The sequence below is a fragment of the Myotis daubentonii genome, chromosome 1 (assembly GCF_963259705.1).
Source record: "Myotis daubentonii chromosome 1, mMyoDau2.1, whole genome shotgun sequence".
NCBI lineage: Eukaryota > Metazoa > Chordata > Mammalia > Chiroptera > Vespertilionidae > Myotis > Myotis daubentonii.
In genome coordinates, this window is record NC_081840.1 from 9,334,576 (window position 1) to 9,361,169 (window position 26,594).

At 53.5% G+C, this 26,594-nt stretch overlaps 1 protein-coding gene across 6 annotated transcripts in view; it reads left to right on the top strand.

The window, feature by feature from the left end:
* The window catches only part of RIN3 (Ras and Rab interactor 3), a 113,859-nt gene that overhangs the window by 50,446 nt on the left and 36,819 nt on the right, over positions 1 to 26,594 (top strand). For 4 of the 6 annotated variants that reach the window (XM_059687982.1, XM_059688003.1, XM_059688031.1 and 1 more), the window contains exons 4-5: positions 18,076 to 18,148; positions 23,226 to 23,317. In XM_059687982.1, coding sequence (XP_059543965.1) covers positions 18,076 to 18,148; positions 23,226 to 23,317 — 165 coding nt within the window. Of the gene's footprint in view, positions 1 to 8,717; positions 8,958 to 18,075; positions 18,149 to 23,225; positions 23,318 to 26,594 lie in introns of those variants that run through there. The other 2 variants (XM_059688013.1, XM_059688040.1) reach the window with 2 other exon arrangements.

Sequence of the window (26,594 nt, forward strand, 5' to 3'; positions counted from 1 at the left end):
TATACACAGAGAGTAGCATGAGTTCTGTTTTTCTCTCATGTTACATGTCAGCTGAGGCTCTTTATAAAAAAATCTTCATTCTGCAACTGGGGCTGAAAGAGCAGCCCAGGCATGTGCCCTGACTGGGAATCAAACCTTCACCCCCTGGTTCATAGGTCAGTGTTCAACTACTGAGCCACACTGGCCGGGCGGGGGCACCTTTTAAACCAAGGAGGGGGAAATGCTAGCTGAATCCTCCTGCAGCAGAGATCTGTATGTATGGGCCGGTCAAGAGTGTCACCCAGAATGATTTTGAAGTCCGCACGGGAACATTGCTTTGGTGCTCTTGGGTTTGACCCCTTCACCAGCTGACCCATTATCCTAGAGAGATATTTACACCTGCATTTGCACCAAAATGTGTTAAGTAAGTCCAAAAAAAATAAAGGTCAGGAACGTTTATTAAAGTCGGGCTGGAATGGAGAAGCAGCTCTTGCTGTGTTAGCAGGGGCGGGATTGCCTCACGGTGGGTTTGGCGCTCTTGGCAATGCCAGCCTCTTTGGAGAGCATGAGCTTTGGAAAGGCAGGCAGTTCCAGGTCTGTCTCTGCCTCGTTCTCTGTCACCTGACTGCCCGGCTTCCCCCGTGGCCTGGGCCTTAGGGTTAGAAAACCTGGATTTGTATTCGGTTCTGCTGCTTGACCGAAGCAAGTGGTTTGACTTCAGGGCCTCACTGTCATCCACCACAAATGGGTTAATGATGCCTCCAAAGGAACCGTTACGAGAAACTGATAAGAAATCATGTGAACATATTGAAAACCTGGCAGACATGCAGGAGCGAGCTGAATACTGCGGCACGCGTGCATTTGTGAATATGTGTAGCCAGCATCCGTGGAGCCCTGGGCTGGGATAAGACCAGGTTCTACTCTTAAAAGGCTCACTTGGGTCGTTGAGTAGATTGGGGCAAGAATGGAAGAAACGAGGGAAGTGCTTTTACAAGTGCTTTGTGGCTCTCATGGGTCCCTGTGTGGAGGCTCGGCTGGTCCTGGGAGGATTTCCCCACTTCTAGGACTTGTAAGGACATGTTTTAGGGGACTTAGCTTTGGGTTGGTTTATTTTTCCCAAAAGGAGAAGCCAATTGTTACCTCCCAGATCAACTTTGCTCGGGGAGTTTCCAGGCAGCTTCCCCAGGTTGAAGAGTGAGCAGCTTTAGGGTCAGTGTGAGCTTGGCAAAGCCAGGGGTAAGTGCCAATGAATTGGGTTCTAATATGGTTCCCGCGGTAGCTTGCTACATGACTTTAAGCAAGTCACTCAGTGTCTCTGGGCATCCTGACCTCACCCAGCAAGAGATGGATACAAAATGCCCTGGAAATGCAAAAAGTTAAAGATAAAGAGAACCTTAAAAGCAGCAAGAGAAAAGCAGTCAGCTACCTACAAGAGAGCTCGCATAAGACTATCAGCTGATTTCTCAACAGAAACTTTGCAGGCCAGAAGGGAGTGGCAAGAAATATTCAAAGTGATGAAAAGCAAGGACCTACTACCAAGATAACTGTACCCAGAAAAGCTATCATTTAAAATCAAAGGACATATTAAGAGCTTCACAGACAAGAAAAAAACTAAAGGAGTTCATCACCATCAGACCAGTATTTCATGAGATGTTAAAATGTTTTCTTTAAGAAGAAAGAAAAAAAAAAGATTAAAAAATATGAACAATAAAATGGCAATAAATACATATCTATCAACAATTGAATCTAAAAAAACAAAATAAATGAACAAGCAGAACAGAAACAGACTCATAGATATAGAGAATATTTTGATGGTTGCCAGATGGGAAGGGGGTCGGTGCGGGGGGAGGGGGGGGCGAGGGGCGGTGAAAATGGTGAAGGGATTAAGAAGTACAAATTGGTAGTTACAGAACAGTCATGGGGATGTAAAGTACAACACAGGGAACATAGTCAAGAATATCCTGAAAACTACGTATGCTGTCAGTTGGGTATGAGATTCACCACTTAGTGCGTTATGTAATATCTAATCACTGGGTGTACCCTGAAACTAATATAATAAAGAAATGCCTTGGAAGGATAAAGGCCCACACAGAGAGGTGCTGTTCTTCATTTACTTGACCCAGGCACCTGGATTATAAAGCCTCGCCACCGCCAAGGAAAATACAGGATGCTCAGTGCCCAGGGAGCCCACCCGGCCTCCTGGGAAGTCCTGTTATTATGCCTGTCCCGTCAACTTCTCCTTTCTGCCCAAACTACCTAAAGAAGCAGTCAGAGGTGAGGCCTTCTGGAAAGTTCTGTAGAAATGGACTGGTATCTTTGCAGCTCTTTGTGTCCATCTCTGTCCTTTGTGTCCTTATCTGTCGAGAATCAATGATTTGTCTGTGCTGCTTTGACCAGCAGTCCTGATCCTCTTACATACCTTTTGTTGTGCTTGCGGCTGTCTTGGCTTTGGTTTACACAGTGGAAACTTTTAGGGAACTTGCCGGGCAAAACTTCCCCTGCTGGGATGTTCCTTTAATGTAGTCATTGTTGCCAGCCCAGGCTGCCCTGAGCAGCCCCCAGGGCAGACCCAGTTCCCCAATAACTAGGCCTTACCCATGCCATTCTATCCAGCCTTCCCAGTTATTGGGGACCCACTGTGTACCAGGCACGGGTGGCTTCCATAGAATCCGTCCCTCTGGTCCTCACCACAGCCCTAGGAAGCAGGTGCCAGGACCCCCATTTTAGCTGAGGAAATGGTGCCCAAGGAGGGAACTGGGGTTGAACCGGGGCTGTTAACTCCACTTTCACCTGAGCCAGGTGGTTTCTTAGCCGGTCTTGCATGGCCCTTATGCACGTGGCTCTCCAAGTCAAAGGAGGTGGAGGATGCCAGAGAGGGAGGTAGAGCAGTGATCAAATACACGGAAGAACTCCAGGGTTACCCTAGCATCAGAGGCCTAAGCTAAGATTACACCCCAGGGCTCGATGTGCATTGCAAAGAACCAGAGCTGGACAGAGAGGTGGCAGACAGGGACTGGGTGGCTTCAACAGGTGAGGAGGGGTCTCGAGAGTCAGTGAGGTCACCTGAGCTTCAGGTCTCTTAATGATTCTGGCTCTCTTGTTGTTGTTGTTGTCATCAGTATTACAGGTGTCCCCCCATCCTCCCCTTTTTCCCACCACCACACAACCCCTGCCCCACCCCGGTCTTCCCCCATTATTGTCTGTGTCCATGGGTTATGCATATATGCGTATATGATCTTTGGTGAATCTCTTCCACTCCCCTCCCCACTGATCTCTGTTGTTCTGTTCCGTGCATCCATGCCTCTGGACCTATTCCGTTCATCAGTTTATTTGGTTGATTAAATTCCACATTTAGGTGAGATCATGTGATGCTTGTCTTTCTCTGACTGGCTTATTTCACTTAGCATAGTAGTCTCCAGGTCCTTCCATGCTGTCGAAAAGGGTGATGGTTCTTGCTCTTAAGGACCATCTCAAAGTGGACTTGTCTCTGAGCTGTGGCTTTGGTGGCATCCCGGAGCTGGCTCGTTTCAGCCCGGGCAGCAGGGCCTAGAGAACGGCAGCCTGTGTGCTGGGGGAGAGCATGGACCGCGGAGTCAGGCTTGCTCACGGTCACGTCCTGGCATCATTGCTCCCCAGCTCTGTGACGGATAGAAAGCCACTTAACCTGTCTGTCTCACAGCTCATAAGTGGCGGTTACTTACTTCTAGACCTCAGATCCAAGTTCCCAGACTCTGGGGTGGGACAAAGTTTGTAAGATCCTGACATTGACAGTGGGTTGTTTTCTGGGTTATTATGGAACCAAATTCTAGTTTTTCTTTTTTAAAAATATTTTTATTGATTTCAGAGAGCAAGGGAGAGGAAGAGAGAGATAGAAATATCTACACTAATAAAAGAGAAAAATGGTAATTGGCGTATGACGATACCCTTTTCATTGGCTAATCAGGGCTATATGCAAATTAACTGCCAACTATGATTGGCAGTTAACTGCCAACTAAGATTGGCAGTTGACTGCCAACTAAGATTGGCAGTTAACTACCAACAAGATGGCAGTTAATTTGCATATGTAGGCACAATGCAGGGAGGCGAAAGGGAAAGCAGGAAGGAAGCCCCCTGCCACTGACAATGATCGGAAACCCAGGAGGGAGCTAAGAGCTGGGGGGCAGGGCAAAGGCGGGCCACCTTTGCCCTGCCCCCCAGCCATGATCGGAGAATCAGGCGCCTTTGCCGCCCTGGCCAGTGATAGCAAGAAGTAGGGGTGGAGCCAGCGATGGGAGCTGGGCACGGTCGAAGCTGGCAGTCCCGGGAGCTAGGGGTCCCTTGCCTGGGCCTAAAGCGGAGCCCACGATCGCAGGGCCGCTGCAGCTGCGGGTCCCCGCTGCCCGGGCCGGACGCCTCAGCCAGAGTTGTTAGGCCTGGGCAGGGGTGGAGCCTGCAACCACGGGGAGCTGGGGGTCCCCTGCCCAGGCCTGACACCTCTGCCGGAGGCCTCAGGCCTGGTCAAGGGGCCAATCCGGGGATTGGTGATCGGAGGGTGATGAGGGTCAACTCCTCTGGCCGAGGCATCAGGCCTGGGCGGGGGGCGGAGCTGGGGATTGGGGGGATATGATGGTCCTCTTGCCCAGGCCTGAAGCCTGGGTCAGAGGCGTCAGGCTTGGGCGGGAGGTGGAGCAAGCGATCAGAGGGAGATGGGGGTCCCCTGCCCAGGCATGATTCCTGGGCCAGAGGCCTCAGGCCTGGGCGGGGGCCAGAGCCAGTGATCAGGGGGAGATGGGAGTCCCCTGTCCAAGCCTGACACCTCTGGCGGAGGCGTCAGGCCTGGGCAAGGGGCCGATCAGGCAATCGGAGGGTGATGGGGGGCTACGCCTCTGGCTGAGGCATCAGGCCTGGGCTGGGGGCAGAACCAGTGATGGGGGGAAATGAAGCGTCAGGCCTGGGCAAGGGGCCGATCCTGTGATTGGAGTGTGATGGGGGTCAACGCCTGAGGGCTCCCAGTATGTGAGAGGGGGCAGGCTGGGCTGAGGGACACTCCCCCCCCCCCCCCCACACACACCCAGTGCACGAATTTTGTGCACCGGGCCCCTAGTCCATGATAAGAGAGAATCATTGATTGGCTGCCTCCTACATGCCCCATACTGGGGATCGAGCCCACAACCCTGGGCATTTGCCCTGACCGGGAATCGAACCGTGATCTCCTGGTTCCTAGGTGGATGCTCAACCACAGAGTCCTGCAGGCTTGATGGGTCCTCCTCTGGCACTCAGAGCTGTTCTCACCATCAGGAGGTGCCCTGGGCTACCTCCCTTTCCTGTTTCTACTCCCAAGAGAGCAAAGTGCTTCTTCATGACAGTACAGGCAAAGGCACCTCCTCGCCCTGCAGTGTGAGCGGAGGGACTGGCTGTCAGTTCCCTGTGGGTAGTTCAGTGCCCCCATAGGACTGGCATGGCGGGTGGGGATGAATGGCAGGCCCCTGCTCGGCGTCTCCGCCTCCGCCCTCCCCAGGTTCTTCTCCCAACACCTCCCTGTCTCCTTGCGCTTTATTTAGTCTCTCCTGACACTTGGCAATTCACACGTCTGTCTAATGCCTCCCCTTCTGTTTGGCATCGGAACCTATAAATAGTTCCCAGGCAGAGTCCTGTCTGCTTGTGGCAGTTTATTCTGTCCTCCTGTTCCTGGACTCAGTCCTCAGCTCTGCATTGCTAAATATGGAAGCGGGGAGAGAGAGAGAGAGAGAGAGAGAGAGAGAGAGAGAGAGAGAGAGAGAGAGAGAGAGAAAGAGAGAGAGAGAGAGAGGCTTTCATGACAGCTGGGACAGCGTGGTGGCAGCTGCTGCAGATGTGACTGCCAACCTGGGGCCGGACCGGTGCTTGCAACAGCACCAAGGCCGTGAGGCATGTGGTGTGGTCCAGGCAGGTCCTGGGATGGTGGGAAGAAGGCAGGTCTGGCCCCTGCTCTCCGAGACCTTCATTCAGGGCCAGAGGTGGGCCTGTGTGCCAGAGATGGACTCTCGGGTGGGGTGAGCCCAGCGCCGGGGCCTGAGAGAGAATTCAGGAGTTCTTCCCGGGAGGACTTCTCTGAGGGGAGCACTGGGCCTGCCCAGTCACGGGGGAGAGGTGTGTGAAGATGGGAGGCGTCTCTTTTAGCCAAACAGTGAGGCAGGGACAGGATGAGAGCAACCCAGGGTGAGGCACAGGGACTCCCTCCCTTCATCCCATGCCCTGCCTGTCTCCTTTACCCCACACCCCACACCTCCTCTCCTGATCAAAGGCCACCCCCAGGCCATGACTGTGGATCTAGGGCCAGTTACTTAACCTCTCTGAGCCTCCATTTCCTTGCCTGTAGTTGAGGATAATGGATGATTTGAAATATAGAGACTGGTACACAGTAGACATGATAGATGGCAGATGGTATTATGATTACTACTAGAGGCCCGGTGCACAAAAATTTGTGCACTCGGGGGGGGGGGGGTCCCTCAGCCCGGCCTGTGCCCTCTCGCAGTCTGGGACCCCTCGGGGGATGACCACTTGCTGGCTTAGGCCTGCTCCCCGGGGGATTGGGCCTAAGATGGCAATCAGACATCCCTCTGGCAGCCCAGCAGCCCTGGGGGGATGTCCACTTGCCAGCAGGGAGCAGACCTAAGCTGCAGTCAGACATCCTTAGCGCTGCTGAGGAGGCAGGAGAGGCTCCCACCACCACCGCTGTACTGGCAGCCATCAGCCTGGCTTGTGGCTGAGCTGAGCTCCCCCATGTGAGAGCGCCCTGACCACCAGAGGGCAGCTCCGGCATTGAGCGTCTGCCCCCTGGTGGTCAGTGTGTGTCATAGTGACCAGTCATTCTCAGTCTTTCTGCTGTTAGGGTCAGTTTGCATATTACCCTTTTACTATATAGGATAGAGGCCTGGTGCACGGGTGGGGGCTGGCTGGTTTGCCCTGAAGGGTGTCCCGGATCAGGGTGGGGGTCCTGTTTGGGTGCCTGGCCAGCCTGGGTGAGGGGCTGATGGCTGTTAGCAGCTGGTCACACCCCCTTCAGGGTGGGGGTTCCCACTGGGGTGCCTGGCCAGCCTGGGTGAGGGGCTGATGGCTGTTAGCAGCTGGTCACACCCCCTTTAGGGTGGGGGTTCCCCACTGGGGTGCCTGGCCTGTCTGAGTGAGGGGCTGAGGGCCGTTTTCAGGCTGGCCGGGACTGAAGCTCCCAGCCTCTCCTTTTTTCCTTTTCCTTTTTATTCTGGGATTTATTTACCTTCTATAATTGAAACATTGTTGCTGTCACTGGCGCTCCCAGCTCTGAGGCTGCGGCTGGCTGAAAGCAGGTATCTGGGGTTTGTTTAGCTTCTATAATTGAAACATTGTTGCTTTCAGAGCTCAGAGCCGGGCCAGGGTAGGCGGTGAACCTTGACTTCCTCCATCACTGGAGCAAGCAAGCCTCATGTTCACTTCAGCTGTGTGGCTGCCGGCCGCCATCTTTGTTGGCAGTTAATTTGCATATCGCCCTGATTAGCCAATGGGAAGCATAGTGGAGGTATGGTTAATTACCCTTTTTGTCTTTTATTAGATAGGATTAGTGTTGTTATTAAAGCTTGACAACAATAACCCACCACTATTCATCAAGAGGCTCAAAGCCCATGCTGGGGAGCTGGGAGGAGGGGAATACAGCAGTCGGAATCTAGATTCTGGAGAGACCAGGGTCAAACTCTGAGAAGCGCCCAGACTCACACTCTCTCACTGCACGATGACACACCTTCTCTGTGCCTCAGTTTCCCCATCTGTGCAGTGGGGGAGGCTGGACCACAGGGGTCTCTCAGGCCCTTTGGTTCTGCTTTTGGTGGTTTCCCATCCACTGGGAGGGGCATTTGGGTGTGGTTGGGTCTCCAGTCTGAGCAAACTCAGAGTGTGGCACAGAACTCAGTAAAAAGCCATTGCTGCCTTTTTCATCCTGAGATTTTTAAGATGTAATCAAGAGGTGACTGTGCTTTATGCCAACCATGACCAGCAACGATGGCCATGACTCATGCCCAGGGCTGCTGTGGACGGCTGCACAGCCATGCTGCCCAGAGAGCCTGGGAGGTGAGCTGAGTGGAGGATGACACCCAGCTGGGGTTCCACTTGTCAGGTTGTGCGTTTCCGTGCCGGGCAGCCGTCCTCTGGACCAGGAGGCATTTCTCTGCTCCTTGGCCAAACCTGCAACAGGGCGCTGGCAGCACCTAGAAGAGGCTCCCTGCTTGGACCCCTGACCAGGGCGGCCAGGTCCTCCCTGTGCCTTTCCCACCTGCACAGGAGGCCCTGCAGCTGGTCCCGCCCTGGGGCCTGTGGTTGGTGGAAGAGACGGGCAGGGGGCGGGACTTCAGGGTTGGAGGTGGGGGGCCTTTACAGAAATAGGCTCCGCAGGCTGGTAGCACAGTGAGGGCTGCAGGGCCAGCCAGGGAGGCAGGGGCCCAGGTGCCCACCTGGCCTGTCCGTCAGTGACAGCCCGGGAGAGAGAGGGAGCTGATCCCAGCACATTTTCAAGTCGGCGTTCTCTCCCCGCTCCCTGAACCCTAACTCGCCCCCTGCCCTTTACTCCCCACCCCCACCCCAGCCCTTCCAGACCTCGGTTATCTTTTCACTCGGAGCCTCTGCGCAAGGAGGTGGAGGGGCCGGAGGGCCTCGGCCACCCTTACCCTCACCTGCAGGCAGAGGAAGCAGGTGGCAGAGTCCAGGGCTTTGATCTCAGGGCATGTGATGGGTGGAGCCGGCAGCTGCCCCTGGTCAGTCCTGTCCAGGCTTGGGCTTTGCCCAGAGCAGGAACAAGTCTGTGTGCCAGTCCTTGTGTGGCTGCCCAGAGAACACAGGAGACCTGCTGCCCGGCGTGGGGCCAGTGGGTTTCTCGTGTCTCCTGGCACCATCTGCCGTGGGCGGGAACCAGCGATGGCCGAACCCCAAACCTAGCAGCACCTCCTTCAGGCCCCTGGGTGGGGCGGCGGCACTGCAGCAGCATCGCCAAGCAGGTGGGAGCCGGAGGGGAGGCGGGGCTGGAACTACGGGGTCCCAGATTGGGCTCCGGAGAGTCTGCTGGTCTCCTCACTTCACTCCTGGGAACAGGGGAAGTAGTTTTCATCTGTTACAGAACGTGGGGCCTTTGGCGAGGCCTGATGGTAGTAGAGACAGTCCTCTTTCCATCCCAGCACAGACTGTCCGGGTGTAGTTCCCATGGCAACTATGGTGTTGCCGGGCAGCAGTGGGTCCTGGGAAGAAAAAGGCCACTGTGACCTTCCAAGCGGTCTGGCCCTGCCTGTCTCCTGTCTGCAGGTGCCCCTCCCTCCTGCTCCCAGCTGGGAACCACTCCCTGGCCTCCTGTCTGCGCTCCTGGCATCTCCTGGCAGGGACCCAGCTTGGTCAGCTAGTACCCCTTGTGCAGAGGTGATCGGAATCCAGTAGGCTCAGTCTTCCAGCCCAGGTTTTCAGGGGGGTGGGCTCGGCAGTGTCACATAAGGCTTTGGCTCAGGGCCACTTCCGGGGCCCACCAAATCCCCACCCCACCCCACCCCCCGCCAGCCAGGTGTGATGGCCTTTTCTCTCCAAAGGTGAGCCCTCTGACTGCCCACATGGGGTCCTTCCTGGGACCCTCTGGGGACCCTGCCCTCCTGGGGCAATTCTCACCCACCCAATGCTCACTCCGTAAATGGGCATGTTGAGGCCTTGTTACATGCCAGGTTTCCTCTTAGATGAAATCAATTCATGCCTCTCCCACCCCCACCAAGCAAATTTTCAATCATGAAAAGAGTGTGAGCAGGCCCAGCCGGCGTGGCTCAGTGGTTGAGCATCGATCTATGAGGTCACGGTTGGATTCCCGGCCAAGGGCACATGCCCAGGTTGCAGACTCAATCCCCAGTAGGGGGCGTGCAGGAGGCAGCCAATCAATGATTCTCTCTCATCATTGATGTTTCTATCTCTCTCTCTCCCTTCCTCCCTGAAATCAATAAAAATATATTTTTTAAAAAGCGAGTGAGCCAGCTGTTTGAATCTCTGGCCCTCAGGAAGGCGTTCAGGCAGTCCTGCGGCCAGGCTGTTGGCAAGTTCCCTGTCACCCTTCAAACTGCGAGGCTTCCTCTCACTTTCTACGTCCATTTCCCCTTTCTTTCTACAGACCATGAAAACGATAAATATTTGTCAGTGAGTGGTAACACAATGAAAATGTTTTAGCTAAAGAGTAACTCTGACCCAGTCCTTCCAAGGGGGCTCAAAACTGGAGATTGATTAACAACTGCCGTGTTTCATCTCTGCGGTTAACAAGGCCATCTGCTAACAGGAACGACTGGACTTCTGTTTCTCAGTCAGTGTTCACGTGGCCATCTTAGTGACCCTCGGCAAGGTGTAGCCTCATTCCACGTTTTGTGTACGGATCTGTTCCTCCTCGAAGCCGAGGGTCAGGCTCAGGTGAAGAAACGTTTGTCCTTCATTTCAGCGAAGGCAAGGCTGACCCATTCTCTGCGCAGCGTGAATGTGACGTGGAAAGGTTTTCATTTGTCACATTCACTCGCCTCAGTCCCTGGGAGTTTGTGGTCATTAAAACCAGGCCTGTCTCCAGTTTACCTTTGCACCATCCATGAAGAAAGTGTCTGTTAAGGGAATTAACAGTGTCAAGATTGCAGAGGGACTTTGGCCTTGATTATGGTAATAACTGGCTACAGGCCCATTAAGCAGTAATTATAACAATAGATGCTGCCAGCTACAAATAAGAGGTGACTGTTAATTATAACAGGTTGGAGATACCCCTGTCAATCAGTTATACAACACCAGTTGAGTGCTTACTATTTTGCAAACAAACTTGGACAGCATTTATTTTTTCATCCTTTTTTTTTTTTTAATCCTCACCTAAGGATATGTTTTATTGATTTGAGAGAGAGAAACTTCAATGTAAGAAATATCAATCAGCCCTAGCCGGTTTGGTTCAATGAATAGAGTGTTGACCTGTGAACTAAAGGGTCCTGGGTTCAATTCCGGTCAAGGGCACAATACCTTGGTTGCAAGCTTGATCCCTTGCCCTACTCAGGGCGCATGCAGGCAGCAACCAATTCATGTGTCTCTGTCACATCGACGTCTCTCTCTCTCTCTCCCCCTCCCTTCCACTCTCTCTAAAAATCAATGGGAAAATATCCTTGGGTGAGGATTAGAAAAAAAAGAAAGAAACATTGGTTGCCTCCCATATGTGCCCCAGCCAGGGATTGAACCCACAACCTAGGTATGTGCCCTGACTGGGAATCGAACCTGCAACCTTTTGGTGTATGGAATGACACTCTAACCGACCCAGCCACCCAGCCAGGGCCATTTTTTTTTCCCCATTCTTAAAAATAGATGTTTGAAAGACCTTAGTATGAAAAGGCAAATTACAGACTGGGAGAAAATATTTGCAAATCACACAACTGACAAAGGCCTTGTCCTAGAATAAAAACTCTCAAAACTCAACATTAAAGACAAGTAACCCAATTTAAAGTGGGGAAAGGATCTGAATAAACTTATCTCCAAAGACTGTACACAAATGGCCTGTTAGCACATGCAAAGACATTCAACATCACTAGTAATTAGGCAAATGCAAATCAAAACCACCGAGAGATATCACCTCCCGCCCACTAGGAAGGCTGCACTAGAAAAGACAAGTGTTGACAAGGATGTGGAGAAATTGGAACCCTCAGACATTGCTCGTGGAAACAAAGTGAAGTAGTAACTTTGAAAACAGTTTAGTAATTGGTAGGTTTTTTTTTGGGGGGGGGTGTTGCAAATTTAATTATTTTTTATTTTCAATTACAGTTTACATGCATCATTATATTAGTTTCAGGCGTACACCCCAGTGACCAGACATTGCATAACTTACTAAGTGATCACCCCAATAACTCCCACACCCATCCCGCACCACACCTAGTTATTAGAATATTATTGACTGTGTTCCCCATGCTGTGCTTTACACCCCAGGACTATTCTGTAACAACCTATTTGTACTTCTTAATCCCTTCACCTTTTTTACATTTCTCCCCAACACCCCTCCCATCCACCAACCAACAAAAAGTTCTCTGTATCTATGCATCTGTTTCTGTTCTGCTTGTTCATTTTGTTTTTTAAATTCAATTGATAGATATGTATTTGTTGACATTTTATTGTTCATATTTTTTCTCTTCTTCTTTTTAAAGAAGACTCTTTAACATTTCACGTAATACTGGGTTGGTAGTGATGAACTCCTTTACCTTTTTTTTTCTTTGGTCTGTTTTGGAAGCTTTATATGTCCATCAATTCTAAATGAGAGCTTCGCAGGATAGAGTAATCTTGGTTGTAGGGCCTTGCTTTTCACCACTTTGAATATTTCTTGCCACTCCCTTCTGGCCTGCAAAGATTCTTTTGAGAAATCAGCTGACAGTCCTACGGCCACTCCCTTGTAGGTAATGAACTACTTTCCTCTTGCTGCTTTTAAGGTCAATCTTTGTCTTTAACCTTTTACATTTTAATTGTGTTGTGTCTTGGTGTGGGCCTCTTTGGGTTCATCTTCTTTGGGACTCTTTGAGCTTCCTGGACTTATATGTCTGTTCCCTTCACCAAGTTAGGGAAGTTTTTCGTTATAATTTTTTCAAATAGGTTTTCAATGTCTTGCTCTCTCTCTCCTCCTTCCAGCACTCTCGTGATGTGAATGTTGGTTCACTTGAAGTTGTCCCAGAGGCTCCTTACACTATCCTCCTCCCCCCCTTTTTTGGGGCAGGGGGGGTTCTGTTTGGGTGTTTTTGCTTCCACATCTTCCAAATTGACTATTTGATTCTCGGCTTCACCTACTCTACTGCTGATTACCTGTAATTTATTTCAGTTAGTGTATCCTTCACTTCCAACTGGTTCTTTTCCATTTTTATGCTGTTGAGGTCCTCCAGTTTGGTCATTTTTTAAACATGTAATTACCAGATGACCCAGCAATGCCACTCCTAATATATAGTCAAGAGGCATGAAAACATATGTCCACATAAAAACTTGTATACAGATTTCATCCACTTTTTGACTACTTGTCAAAAAGTGGATTCAACTGTATGCTAGGTTAAATGCTTTCTATTAATTTGCCTCAACAACAACCTATGATGAAAATACTGTTGTTGTCACCATTTAAAGATGAGAAAATCGAAGGACAAAAGATAAATAAAATGACTAAGCCGAGGGCACCCACATCCAGGGTTTCCTTTTGGGATGGTGAACATGTTCTACAACTGATTGTGGTGATGGTTGCACAACTCTGTGAATATGGTAAGACCATTAATTGTGCACTTTAAATTGGTGAATTGTACAGTATGTGAATATCTCATTGAAGTGATTTTTAAAAACCTCAACATTAAAAAAATACCCAATTAGAAAATTGGCAAACGATATAGACATTTCACCAGAGGGTAGATATACAGATAACAAATAACCACATGAAAAGAAGGTCAACATCTTTGTTTCCAAAAATCCAAATCAGAGAAATGCAAATCAAAACCATCTTGAGATGTCACTCTACACCGACTGGAATGGCTACAATAAAGAACAGCGACAACAAATCGGCAGGCACGGGAGACGCTGGACCCCGCGTGCATTGCTGGCCACTCAGGAGAGCAGTCTGGTGGTTGGTTCCTTTGATGGACTTACCGTATGACCCAGCAATAGCACTCCTGGGCATAGACCCCAGAGAAAGGAAAGTCTATTTCCTTTTTAAATATATTTTTTATTACTGACGGTATTACAGATGTCGCCCAGAAAGCATATTCTCATGCAGACACTTGCACACAAATGTCCATAGGAGCTCTGTGCATAGTAACTCAAAACTGGAAACTCCCCAGATGTCCTTCAGCGGGTGACTAGTCAAGCAAAGAATGCTCCATCCCAACCATGGGCGCTGACTCGGCACTAAAGAGGAGCGGGCGATTGGTTCAGCCAGCGACCTGGATGGCCCTCGAGGAAATCATGCTGAGTGAAGAAAGCCAGTGTCAAGGCTGGATACTGTGTGACTCCACTTATAAGACATTCGTGAAATAACATCACCATAGAGGTGGAGAACAGATTGGTGGTTGCCGGGGGTCCGGCGTGAGCGGAGAGTGGCCGTGGCTCTGAGCGGGGAGCACAGGGAGCCCTGCAGTGATGGTGCAGTGACATATCTCGGTTGTGATGGTGATTCCAGACAGCTACACACGGGATACAATTCATAGCACGGTACCAGTACGCACACGCACACACACGTACACACATGTACACACACATGCACCCATGTAAAATTGGGTGAAGGGTGCCCAGGACCTCCCTGTACATCTCTGCAACTTCTTATGACTCTTCTAAGTATTTTCAAATAAAACACTTTGTAAATTAATAATTAAATAAGCATCGGAGAGCCGGCAACATGCACAACACCATGCCTGGGTCTGGGTAACCGTGAAGAACAGAAGATACACACGCAGCTCCTGTCCTTGGCAGTTCATTTGGACGATTGAGTGATTAAATGGAATTCCCCCCCCCCTTTTTTTAAAGATCTACTAGCTTTCCATTCTTTGTGGATATCTCTCTTTTTCTAAATATATTTTTATTGATTTCTGAGAGAAAGGGAGAGGGAGAGAGAGATAAAACTTCAATGATGAGAGAGAATCATTGATCAGCTGCCTCCTGCATGCCCCCCATTGGGGACCAAGCCCACAACCCAGGCATGTGCCATGACCAGGAACTGAGCCATGACCTCCTGGTTCATAGGTCGACACTCAGCCACTGAGCCACGCCGGTCAGGCTGTGCATATCTCATTTTGACACTGGGGTTGTGAATGCTGGGAGCCATTCCGGCGTGTGTGGGCCTGGCATCTGCACCCTGTCCCCACTCAGCCTTGATGGGGAGTCATAGGTGAAAGCTTTCCTTTCCTCTAAGTGGAGGCAGAGTTCAGTTGTTGTCGGCTGTGGTCACCTCGGGACACGCCAGATGCTGCTGGCTGGTACCCATTCTCTCCTCACCCTTTGAAAGAGAAATGGCCAGAGAGGGTCTGGCGTGTTCCCACCGGGGCTTCTGCTGAGGGACCCTGGGGCTGCACACAGTGGAGGGGTTGCTGCCCGTGCTTTTCAAAGGTGGCCGCCAGCCCTGGCATCTGTATTGGGAGGAGCCGCTGGCTGGGTCCCTGCGTGAGCTGCTGCCAAGGGCAGAGTGGGTGCTGGACGCGCCCAAGGCTCTTTAGAAGCAGGCTGGGGGGCAGGGGTGTGTGTTAGGGGTGACAGTGGGTGGATGGGGCCTGTCAGCTGTGCCCTGCAGGACTGTGAGCGGTTCTATAGCAGCAGGAGCTGAGAGGACGCCAGAAGCCAGTCGGCTCTAGAGACATGTTTACAGAGAACAGTAGGAAATTAGAGAAACAGGTGGAGAATCCTGGCAGTTTCTCTGCTTACAGAACTCATAGATGCTCATTACAAAAATCCCAGAAAATCTTACTGCGGGCAGTGAAATTGTCCACCCGGCGAGCATTTTTCTTGGTTTAATAATGGCTTTATTGAGCTGTATTCCTGTCATGCATCCTGTAGCATAAGTTTACCCATTTCAGGCGGCTCTGCTGGAAGCTGAGGGAGGCTCACCCTGGGGCCCAGCCTGGCCCTGGCGTGCAGGGGCTCCGGGGGGCCTCGGGGTGAGGGGAAGCAGTTCCCACCATCAGGACCGGGCAAACATGGGCAGCTGGCTGGGGCTGGAGCTGGGGCAGAAGAGGTCACAGGAAACAAACGAGAGCCTTGACCCTTGCTTGTGATTTTGAAACTCGACAGCCTTAACAGTAGGAAGGCGACTGGTGCTGTGTCGAGAACTGTGCTCTGTCCTCCGCTGACAAAAGTGAATGCGCGCTGGTCCCTGCCCTCGAGGACCTGGCCAGCACGCAGACGGTGGGAAAACGTCTGAAAGAAGTGCGGCTTTATGTCAAGCGCCAGCAGGCCCGAGAGGGGGTGCCTGCTTCGTCTCAAAGGTTTCATCTGTGCCGGCCAAGGTCAGACCAGGTCCCCACAGCGAAGGAAAGCTGCTCATTGTTGAGCACGGCCCGCGTAGGAGGCGGGGCTTTCTGCGTGCGTCACCACCACCCCCTGCCGTGAGGGGCTCCTGCTTCAGGGTCTCCTTTTACAGGTGGAAGGGTCTCTAGCTCTTGTGGCTGCAGGTGTCTGGGCACCCGGCTCCCGTGGCCAGCACTGCCGCGAGTAGGCGCCGTACCCAATGCCAGCACCAGATGGCGCCGTGGGCCGCCCTTCCCCTATCACTTCACAGAGGGCGCGGGCCCCAGGCAGTGTTTCTCAGACTCGTCCTTTGTAGCATCTTCAGAGCACCTCCCATGCTATCACCTACTGCGTGTTTTTCTTTAAACTTCCTTTTAACCTTCTTGTGTCTGTCCTAATGGGAAACCGTGACCTCTTTGCCGTAAATAGATGATGAATGTTAACGTTTTTTAAAAGGCATGTTAACTGTTTAGAACAGGGGTCCTCAAACTACGGCCCGCGGGCCACATGCAAATACAAATATTGTATTTGTTCCCGTTTTGTTTTTTTTACTTCAAAATAAGATATGTGCCGTGTGCATAGGAATTTGTTCATAGTTTTTTTTTTTTTTAAACTATAGTCCGGCCCTCCAGCGGTCTGAGGGACAGTGAACTGGCCCCCTGTTTAAAAAGTTTGAGGACCCCTGGTTTAGAACATGGGAAGAAGGCAAATATAAAACTAAAGCTATTACAACAGCCCGTGTTGGTCTATGTGAGGCCACCTGTAACCACCTCGCAGACCACCAGTGCAAGGAACGCTGTCCTAGGCTATGAAAACGGGCCGCCGGCCAGTGTCACCTGGATGCACGGGGGGTTCAGGGTCGGAGGGTGAAAGAACTGCAGTGCTGGGAGGGGAAGGGACCTACCCAGAGTCACCCTGTTGGTCCCAGGGTCAGAGCCCGGCCTGGGACCGGGACCTGCCTTCCCTCCATCACACAGCTGCTGGAAGGCCCTCAGGAAATTGGAACTGAGGGGTGATGCACACATGTTTCTCGGCCCTTCTGATGCCCTAGAAAGTGCAGTGGGGGGTCCCCAGCACAGGGAGCCCCTCTGTTGGGCAAATGAGCCCTGAGTGAGAGTCAGGAGTCGTGGGTGTGGAGGGCGCCAAGGGCTCTGGGGAGCATCCACTCAACGTCCCTGGGCCCTTGCCTGCCGTCCAAAGCAGGGTGTGGCATTGTGCCACACCCTCTGGTCACTGCACCCCCAGCTTCGGGCACTGGTGCCACATCCTGGCACCCAGTCTCTCCAAGGAGCCACACCCACCCTGGGGTGGGATCTTGGGCAAATGCCTTGGTCCCTCTCCCTTGTCAGAGCTGGAAAACGTCAGGGCCAGCCTCGCCCTTGGGATGCCATGCAGGCACGCAAGTGAGGTCCTACCAGGTCCTCTTGGGTGGAGGGCCAGGGGCCCCGGGTCAGCGCCCTGGACCGATGAACCTCCCGGAGGCCAACACAGAACTGGGCAGCTTTCTCCCGCTGTCCCCTCCGCCCTCAGAATCGCCAGGTTGAGGTGACCCTGATCAGTTAAACGTTTCACTCTGCTTCCATTCTGGAGGCTTCTGTGTTATTGTGCCCAAAATGATGTGTATTCGTTCAGGTAATCACCACCCCAAATCTCAGTGGATTAACACCATAGAATAGTGATTTTCAACCAGTGTGCTGCCAGAATTTTTAAGACATGCAATACCTGACTGTTTAGTCAGGGGCACCGACTTCTTTCCTCCCCTAGATTGACAAATCAAAAAATGACAACAGCCAATACAACAATAGCTGTGTGGTGTGAAGGAATCCATTGCATACCTTTGTTTTTCAGGCAAAACATACATACTTTCAGTGTGCCACAGAATTTCTGTAATTAGTGTATGTGCCGTGAGGTGAGAAAGGTTGAACATCGCTGCCACAGAAGTTCCTTTCTCACTTCTATGTGGTCCCGAGGGCAGCTGATGAACATGTGGCCGCAGCAGGCCAGGCCCTGCGATAACGAACTCGATAGACACCTCCCCCGCCCCCCCCCCGCCGCCCTCCCCCCCTCGCCCAGGGACCCTCCCTCCCTCTGACCAGGACACTCATCCGGGCCTCTGTCATCTCTCCTCAGTATTGTACCTGGAAGGCTCGGTTCTTGTGTTTGAGGACATCTTCAGACTGATCGCGTTCTACTGTGTCAGTAGGTGAGTACCCCTGGCCCCACGGGAGGGTGTCTGGTGGCAACAGATGGCCATGCAACGCTGGGTGGGGGCGGGGAGTCCCAGGGAAGCCCCCAGAGGGAAGGGTGCAGCCCACAGGATGCAGAGGAGGGGGACAGTCCCGGGCTTTTCCCTGGTAACCCTGGAGGGTGGTGCTTCCTTAGATCTGCCAGTAAGGACCCCTCCTCACCACCACCTGCTCCCCGGCTCACTGCCTGTCACCTTAGCATCCCCTGTTCCGGCCTCCAGGGCAGCTGGGGGTCCTGGGTGGACCTGGTGCACCCCGTTAGGGTTAGCAGAAGAACTTCCTGTAGGGGCGGCAGGAAGGGCTGGCACCCTCCGCGGGAGGGAGCCTGTGATTGTTGAGCAGCTGCAGGGTGGAGCGGGTGTCTGGTAACCACCCTCAGAGCTGCTCTATTTATTCAGAACTGGTTGCAGGTCAACAGGAATTTAAAAATACATTTGGGTGTCAGAAGCCGCTGGCTTAAGCTACCGTGTCTTGGCTAAAACTGGCTAGAGGCTGGGTAGGATGTCTCGGGATCCGGAGCTCCAGGCCCACTTCTCCCTCCTTCAAAGACGCCATCCTTGCCGGTGAAAACCGCACCCAGCCCAGAACACCACCTGCCACCTGCCACCTTCCAGGACCCTCCGGGGCCCCGATGGGCAGAAACGCTGGTGCTGGTGCTGACAGCTGCTAAGAGCTGCTGCGTGCCGAGCGCTTTCCTGGTACCCAGCACTGAGCTCCGACAACCGACGTCCTTGTCAATCTTGCAAACAGTGACACCAGGCAGTGCTCTTGTTAGTCCCATTTTAGAGGTGAGAAAACTAAGACTGAGAGAAGTAACTTGCTCAAGGTCACACAGCTGTTAAATGGCAGAGTGGAGATGCAAAATGGATAAAGCGCCCTGGCGGGGGTGCTCAGTGGTTAGAGCATGGGTCCATGCACCGATTCCCAGTCCTGGTTGCACGTACCTGGGTTGCAAATTGGATTCCCAGCCCCCCAGTCTGGCATGTGTGGGAGGCGACCAATAGATATCTCTTTTATATCAATGTTTCTCTCTTCTCTCTCTCTCTCTCTCTCTCTCTCTCTCTCTCTCCCCCCCTCCCCCCCTCCCTCCCTTCTACTTTCTCTAAAAATCAATGAAAAAATATCCTTGGCTGAGTATTAACAACAACAACAAAAATCTGTATATATGAAAGCCTAATATGCAAAGTGCCCCCTCTGGAGTTCCACCGACCGGGAGTTCGATCACTCGCTATGACTGTGCTGACCACCATGGGGCAGCGCAGAACGAAGGCAGGCCCCGGCCGGCAGCTGGCAGCCACTAGGGAACCCACCGGTGCATGAATTTCATGCACTGGGCCTCTAGTAATTAGATAAAGCTCCAAGGTCTGCTACGCACATCCTGCAATGATTCCGATGACCTAGCACAGTGGTCGGCAAACTGCGGCTTGCCAAACCGCGGCTCGCGAGCCACATGCGGCTCTTTGGCCCCTTGAGTGTGGCTCTTCCACAAAATACTGGCTCTTCCACAAAATACCGACTTCTGCGCATGGGCCACGAAGTTTCGATCGCACTGTACGTGCGTGCCCGCACGTGGTATTTTGTGGAAGAGCCACACTCAAGGGGCCAAAGAGCCGCGGTTTGCCGATCACGGACCTAGCGTGTCCCTCCAGGCCCACAAGGCAAAGCCTCAGAGGCCCTGGCCCTTTGTGAATGATGACGTGTCAGTCTCTGCGGGAGACCGGCCTTTCCTGTGCTGAGACGTTCTCACCTTAGTGGGAGGCTTGGCACATTCCAGGTGCTTTGATGAATGAATGAAAGAATGAATGATGGCAGTCGCAGAGCCCAGCACTTGAGCTGGTTACGTCATCTCTCTGAGTCTCAACTCCGTGTGGGAATAATGCTCATGAGAGAGATGCTGGAGGGGGAATGGGATAGAGACAGCACACTCCCTGACACCCAGTAGGTGCTCTGGTTCTGTTTTCAGGGACTGTTGGATGGGGGAACCCGAGGGCTGGGGCAGCCCCTAGAGGGAGGGGGTGGGAGCAGGGGCTGCAGGGGAGATGCCGGGGCTCTATCCTGGGCAGCAGGAGGTGAACACACTTGACCACGTCAGAAGCAGTTACTACATGGCAGGTCTCGGCTGAGCCCTAGCAAGCATGTCAAACTCGCAGCCGGCCACCAGGGCATGCGGCCCGCCAGCCGCGAGTTTGACACCCTTGCTACAGGGTCCAGGAGGTCTGGCCCTCTGCACACCCTGGGCAGGAGTCTGTAGCCGCGTGAAGAGGGGGCAGTGAACCGAAATGAGGAAGGAAGGGAGGAGCCCCTGGGCCTGCCCTCTCGAGGAGGTGTCCAGGCGCCAAGGGTTGTGACTAAGCTGCCATCTTCCTGCCACCTGGAGGAAGAGGCCGGCAGGGCCTCTCGGCCTTTGAAGAAAGAGCTGCGATCACTGCCTGGAGCTGGGGCCCCTGTCCCCTCAGCCAGGAGCCACCCGGTGAGCAGGGCGAGGCCCTGAGAGGTGTCCATGGCCTGCGCTCCCAGGAGGAGGAGGAGACACAGGCGCAGCCTCCGGGTCCTGGTTGGGGCCGTGCGGTCCCTATGCCCCAGCTCGTTGGATTCGCAAAACGACCCCGTTAGCAGGCATCGTGCCCCCGCTGTCACACGGGAAATGGAAACGACACTCCGCAGGGAATGCAGCTAGGGTTCGAGCTGGGCCCGTGGATTCTAAAGTTCAGGCTGGCTTTTATCTGTCTTTCTCTCTCTAAAAAAAGAAAAGTCACCAAAATGAATTCATGTTCTTCCCTCTATAGTGGTCGACTTTCAAAACCACAAGTCACCCAGGATGTGTGAGGAGATGGAGCTCAGGGTGCCGTGGGCATCTAGGGGGTTCAGATATTGTTCTCCTAGGCCGGGCCTGACATCTTAGAAGTGCTCCCCAGGTCACCCCCAAATTGTCCAGCACCTAGGGAGGTGCCCAGGCCCTCAGGGGGAGGAGAAATAGCCTGTGCCTAGGAGTGAGTGCGATAATGTACATGGTGTGTGGTGCTTTTCCACCTGGGACCACAGCCAGGGGGAGGCGTGGGAGAGAAGAGAAAGATGTGTTCTTTGTCCAGCTCCCTGGCACAGCTCCTGGAGTCCTGGGGTCTCCTGAGTGGTGGGGTGGCACCCGAGTGGTAGGGGACACGCCCCCTAGTGTTGGTGGATTGGTTGGTGATGTCAGAAGATACCCTGAGGGGTCGTCAAATCAATTGAGTGGATCATGACTGGCTCTTTTAAAAATATATATGTTTTTATTGATGAGAGAAACATTGATATGAGAAACATCGATTGTCCACCTCCCTCATGCCCCCTACTGGGGATCAAGCCCCCAATCTGGGCATGTGCCCTGACCTGCAAAGTTCAACCAACTGAGCCATACCGGCCAGGGCACAACTGGCTGTTTTTTTAATGAAAAATTAAACTAGACTAGAAAATACCAATGTGTGTCTCATGTGGCTGGACTAAGTCTCGTGCTACACTTCTTTTAGGGGTGTGTGTGTGTGTACACACTGTACCATGATGCCAGATGTGTTTCTTGTTGACAGGCATAATCCAAAAAGTTTGAAAAACATCAGCTAGAACAGAGGCCTCCGGGGAGGGGCCTTGGCGCCCCAGGAGGTGCACAAGCTGACCCGCCAGAGTGTGTTGGGGGGAAGGTTAGGACGCTTGTTCTAAAAATCTCATTTTGAAATTTTCTCTTCGTGAATGCTTTCCAGTGGTCTTAGTAGTTTATAAGGCAGCATAGACATGCATACATGCGGAGAGCTGCTTAACTTTTATTTTTATTGGCCCCCTTGCTTTGGGGGATGTGATTCCCACCCAAGGCGGTGTCCATCAGGATCCCCTCGAGAGCTGCTAAAAATGTGGGCTCCTGGCTCACCCCCAGACCTGACCCTGGGCACCCCTGGGTGTGGATCTGGAATATGCACTTTTAGTAGTTCCCCTAGGGGATTCAATGCCAAATTAATTATTTAACACAAAGGTATTAATGCCTACCCATAGGGTTGGAATTGGGATTTGGGGAGAAGGTGGCTAGAGCTGGAAAGTGGGGGGGTCAGGGTCAGGCTGTGATGGGCCTTGAATGCCAGGCTGAGATGTAGAATTGGGACCATCCATCCTGGGGCTCCTCCCCTTCTGGCCCCTTGAAACAGCCCTGGGCGAGAACTCAGGAGGCCCAGAGCTTAGCACACTCTGCCTTCAACCTGTTGTATGGCCTGAGCATATTCCTTTTACTCTCTGGGCCTCAGTTTCCCTATCTGCACAATAAAGGGGGAGAGTGTCTGAGTCCCTGCCAGGAGATCTCTGGGGAAATCCCTGAATACTTCCCCGTTCAGACCAAAGGCAGCAGATTGAGCTGTCTGACTATGCGTTGTCGGGGATGTCTGACTGCGCTCACCAAGGAAGCCTGGCTGTGTGTTCACTGGGGATGTCTGACTGTGCGCTCACTGGAGAAGCCTGACTGTGTGCTCACTGAGGGATGTCTGACTGTGCGCTCACTGAGGGATGTCTGACTGTGTGCTCACTGGAGAAGCCTGACTGTGTGCTCACTGAGGGATGTCTGACTGTGCGCTCACTGGAGAAGCCTGACTGTGTGTTCACTGGGGATGTCTGACTGTGCGCTCACTGGAGAAGCCTGACTGTGTGCTTGCTCGCTGCCCATCTCAGTGTGGAGCAGTGAGGGTCAGAGGGCAGAGAGGGGTGGGTCGCTGGCTTTACCCAGCATAGAGGCTTCCCTGGAAGCTCCCTGGGCTCCCAGGCAGGAAAAGTGGGGGAAGCTGTGCCCCCTCCCCACTCCCATGGGGGGTCTCCCACTTCTCAGGGTCCATCGTGCTGGTCCGGGGCCTGGACCTGCCTGGATGCTCCGTCAGCCTCGGGGCTGTGCCCTCCACCCCAGGGGTTTCCCGTCTGCGGGGCTGCTGGGGTTTCTCCTCTATGGGCTCTGGGTGCGGGGACTGTGGGGGTGGGAATGGACACACAGGTCCCTCCCGGACATGACCCTGACCCCTCTTGTTTCCACAGAGATTTACTGCCCTTCACGCTGAGGCTGCCGCAGGCCATCCTTGAGGCCAGCAGCTTCACAGACCTCAAGACCATCGCCAACCTGGGCCTGGGTAAGTCCGCCCCGAGGGCCGGGGGGGGGGGTGGCGGGGCTAGAGGAAACAGGGCCCAGGACTGCCCCTGCTGACCACTGTGCAGAGAGGTGACCCCTCCGCTGAGACCCAGGCTGGATCCTGAGTCCCAGCTCCCATGGGACCCGCGCTGCCCAGGCTGCTGAGCCCAACAGCAGGGAGAGCCTCCAGGCTTCATAGAGGCGCCTTTTAGCAGCTACCCAGGGGACCTGCGGGGCCGGGCTGGTCAGAGCTGCCGATGGTCGGGCGTGGCTCTGGGAGAGGCTGAACCAAATGCCAAGGTCCTTCTCAACGGTGGCCAGAGACGGGGGACCAGCCGCCGCCACAGCCCTAGTCCCAGCCCCATCCTTGTCAGAGGAAGAGCAGCACGAACATGACCGTGAACTAAAGTGTGTGCCCCCATCTGGCCTGCCCCCGCCTTACCCTTCTGACCTTCAGAAGGATGGAGAGGGAGAGAAGAAAGGAGGAGAAAAGACAAGCGTGTTTCTGACCCTGGCCCTTCCGCACAATAGTGAGATCTCACATCTACGGGCCCTTCCCATGGGCCAGGCTTTGCTGCGGCTCTGACCGGACCGCACCGAGCTGGCCCCCAGCCGCCTCTGCGGGCTCGGACTCCCGGGCAGAGAGACCTGGTCACATCAGTGAACCAGCAGCTAATCACTGGGCCTTCATCAAGACGGAGCCACACACAGGACGGCACAGCACGCAGCTGCGCTCGGCGCCTGGGGAGAGCGGCGCCCTGTTCCCAGAGCTGGGCCCGTGGGGGCAGCGGTGACCGAGCGGCCAGGACCCGGTCGTAGAGGAAGTTGGGGGGCACACGTGGGGTCAGAACATGCCGGTTCCCAGGCCAGGCTGCAGCCCGCCATCCAGAGGGGCCTCTGGGCAGCCGTGTGTGCGATGCCACAAGAAGCTCAGGGGCCCCATGAGGAAGTAGAGTCCTCCAGGTCGGGGGTTGTTGACCTCTCACGAGCGCTGACTGCGTCCTAACCTCTTGACCTGCACCGACCCCTCAGATCTTCGAGCAGCCCCAGAAAGTGGGTTCTGTTATTGTAACCCCCACTTCATGGCAGAGGAAACTGAGGCCCGGGAGCTTGAGCGGCGTGTCCGGCGTCACACCGTCGGCTCAGCTGCAGCACCGGCCCTCTCCCGGCCTGCCCCCAACTCTTCACCCGACTCTCCTGGGTCTGATGTACCCCGTTTAGAAACTCTAGGGCCAGTTCTCAGTTGCTATTGGGGATAAATACTGATCTCACCCCCAGATCATGGTCGTTTTGGCCTCTGGCCCTCCCAGAAGTTTGAATGTGGACCGGGTGACAGTTTTGAAATTCACACAGCCCCTGAGGCCTGCAGCGACATGAATGACACTCGCCTTGCGACACGCTCAGCACTGTCTTGGGTAACCCCGTGTCCCTTGTAGAGATAGGAAATCTAGTGTTAGCACAGAGCCGTGTCGGGGGCCTGGGAGGGAATGAACAAATTGGGAGGAGCACCCAGGGCTTTCCGACTCCCAGCCCAGCTCTCCACCGCCCCTCGGCGCCCCTCATGACCTTCTCGGTGTCTCCACCAGCAGTCAGTGGCCAGTGTGGGGCCAGTTGGCAGGGGAGGAAGACGGGAGGGTGACCTGTGACAGGAGGGGTGCTGTGCTGCAGCCCTTGGCCCCCCGTGGGGTTCAGGCAGGCCTCCCTGGGACACTCCTTTCTGGACTGGACAAGCCCTTCTGTCGAGGGGAGCTTGACCGCGGGTGCGATGCAGTGGGGGAGGGAGGTTGTCATCTGGGGAACCCGTGGCAGTTGAGACCCGTCTGTCAGCATTTAGGTCCCTGAGAAAGGGATTCATGTGAAACGCCTGGGGACTCGGCAGCTGAGGAAGCAGAGGGTTCTGATCAGACGTGGTGTCCCGAGGGCTGAAGGGTGTACAGCGAGGCTCATCAGAATAGATTTTCCTGGCTCTGTCCATCCCCGGGTCCTGTCCATCCCCGAGTTCTGTCCACCCCCGGGTCCCGTCCACTCCCAGGTTCGATCCATCCTGGGTTCTGTCCATCCCCTGCATGGATGGAGACCAGAGCTGGGAGGGCACACCCGGTCAGAGGCCTGGGCTCGGCTCTGAGATGCTCAGGCCTGAGCCAGGCCGCCCTAACCTGTGTTCTGTGACAACAAAGTGCAAAGAGCAGCGATTGCCGAGGGCCAGGGCACACAGGCCCCTCACATATTGTCCTAGGCAGGCACTCTTGTGGCGGAGAACTGAAACCCAGCCCAACTGGCGTAGCTCAGACAGGACTCAGTGAAGGGACGAGGACCTCCCAGCAGCGGCGAAGACGGTCAGCGGGCTCTGCGGGCACAGCTGCTCCCCACACGCAGCATCCTGCCCGTCAGCTCCCGGTTCCTGCCCACTTGCAATCGGAATAAGTTGTGGTTTTTTTGTTTGTTTGTTTTTAAATATATTTTATTGATTTTTTACAGAGAGGAAGGGAGAGAGATAGAGAGTTGGAAACATCAATGAGAGAGAAACATCGATCAGCTGCCTCCTGCACATCTCCTACTGGGGATATGCCCGCAACCCAGGTACATGCCCTCGACCGGAATCGAACCCGGGATCTTTCAGTCCGCAGGCCGACGCTCTATCCACTGAGCCAAACCGGTTTCGGCAAGAATAAGTTGTTTTTATCTTTTCAATTGCAGTTGGCATTCGATATCATTTTGTATTAGTTCCAGGTGTACAGAGTCACGGTTAGACAACCATGCCTTACAAAGCACCCCCCCCCTCATATTTCCAGTACCACCAGGCACCAGGCACAATTATTACAGTGTTACTGACTGTCTTCCCTAGGCTGTATTTTATATCCCTGTGACTATCTTGTAACTGCCAAGCTGTGCCTTTTAATCCCTTCACCTCTTTCACCCAGTCACCCGACTTCCCTCCCCTCCGCAACCACCAGTTCTCTCTCTGTATCCACGCGCCTGTTCCTATTAGGTTTGTTTGTTTGTTTTATTGCCTTTCTCTGACTGACTTATTTCACTTAGCATACTACCCTCTAGGTCAGCGGTTCTCAACCTGTGGGTCGCGACCCCTTTGGCGGTCAAACGACCCTTTCACAGAGGTCGCCTAAGACCATCCTGCATATCAGATATTTACATGACGATTCATAACAGTAGCAACATTACAGTTATGAAGTAGCCACGAAAATAATTTTATGGTTGGGTCACAACATGAGGAACTGTATTTCAAGGGCCAGAAGGTTGAGCACCACTGCTCTAGGTCC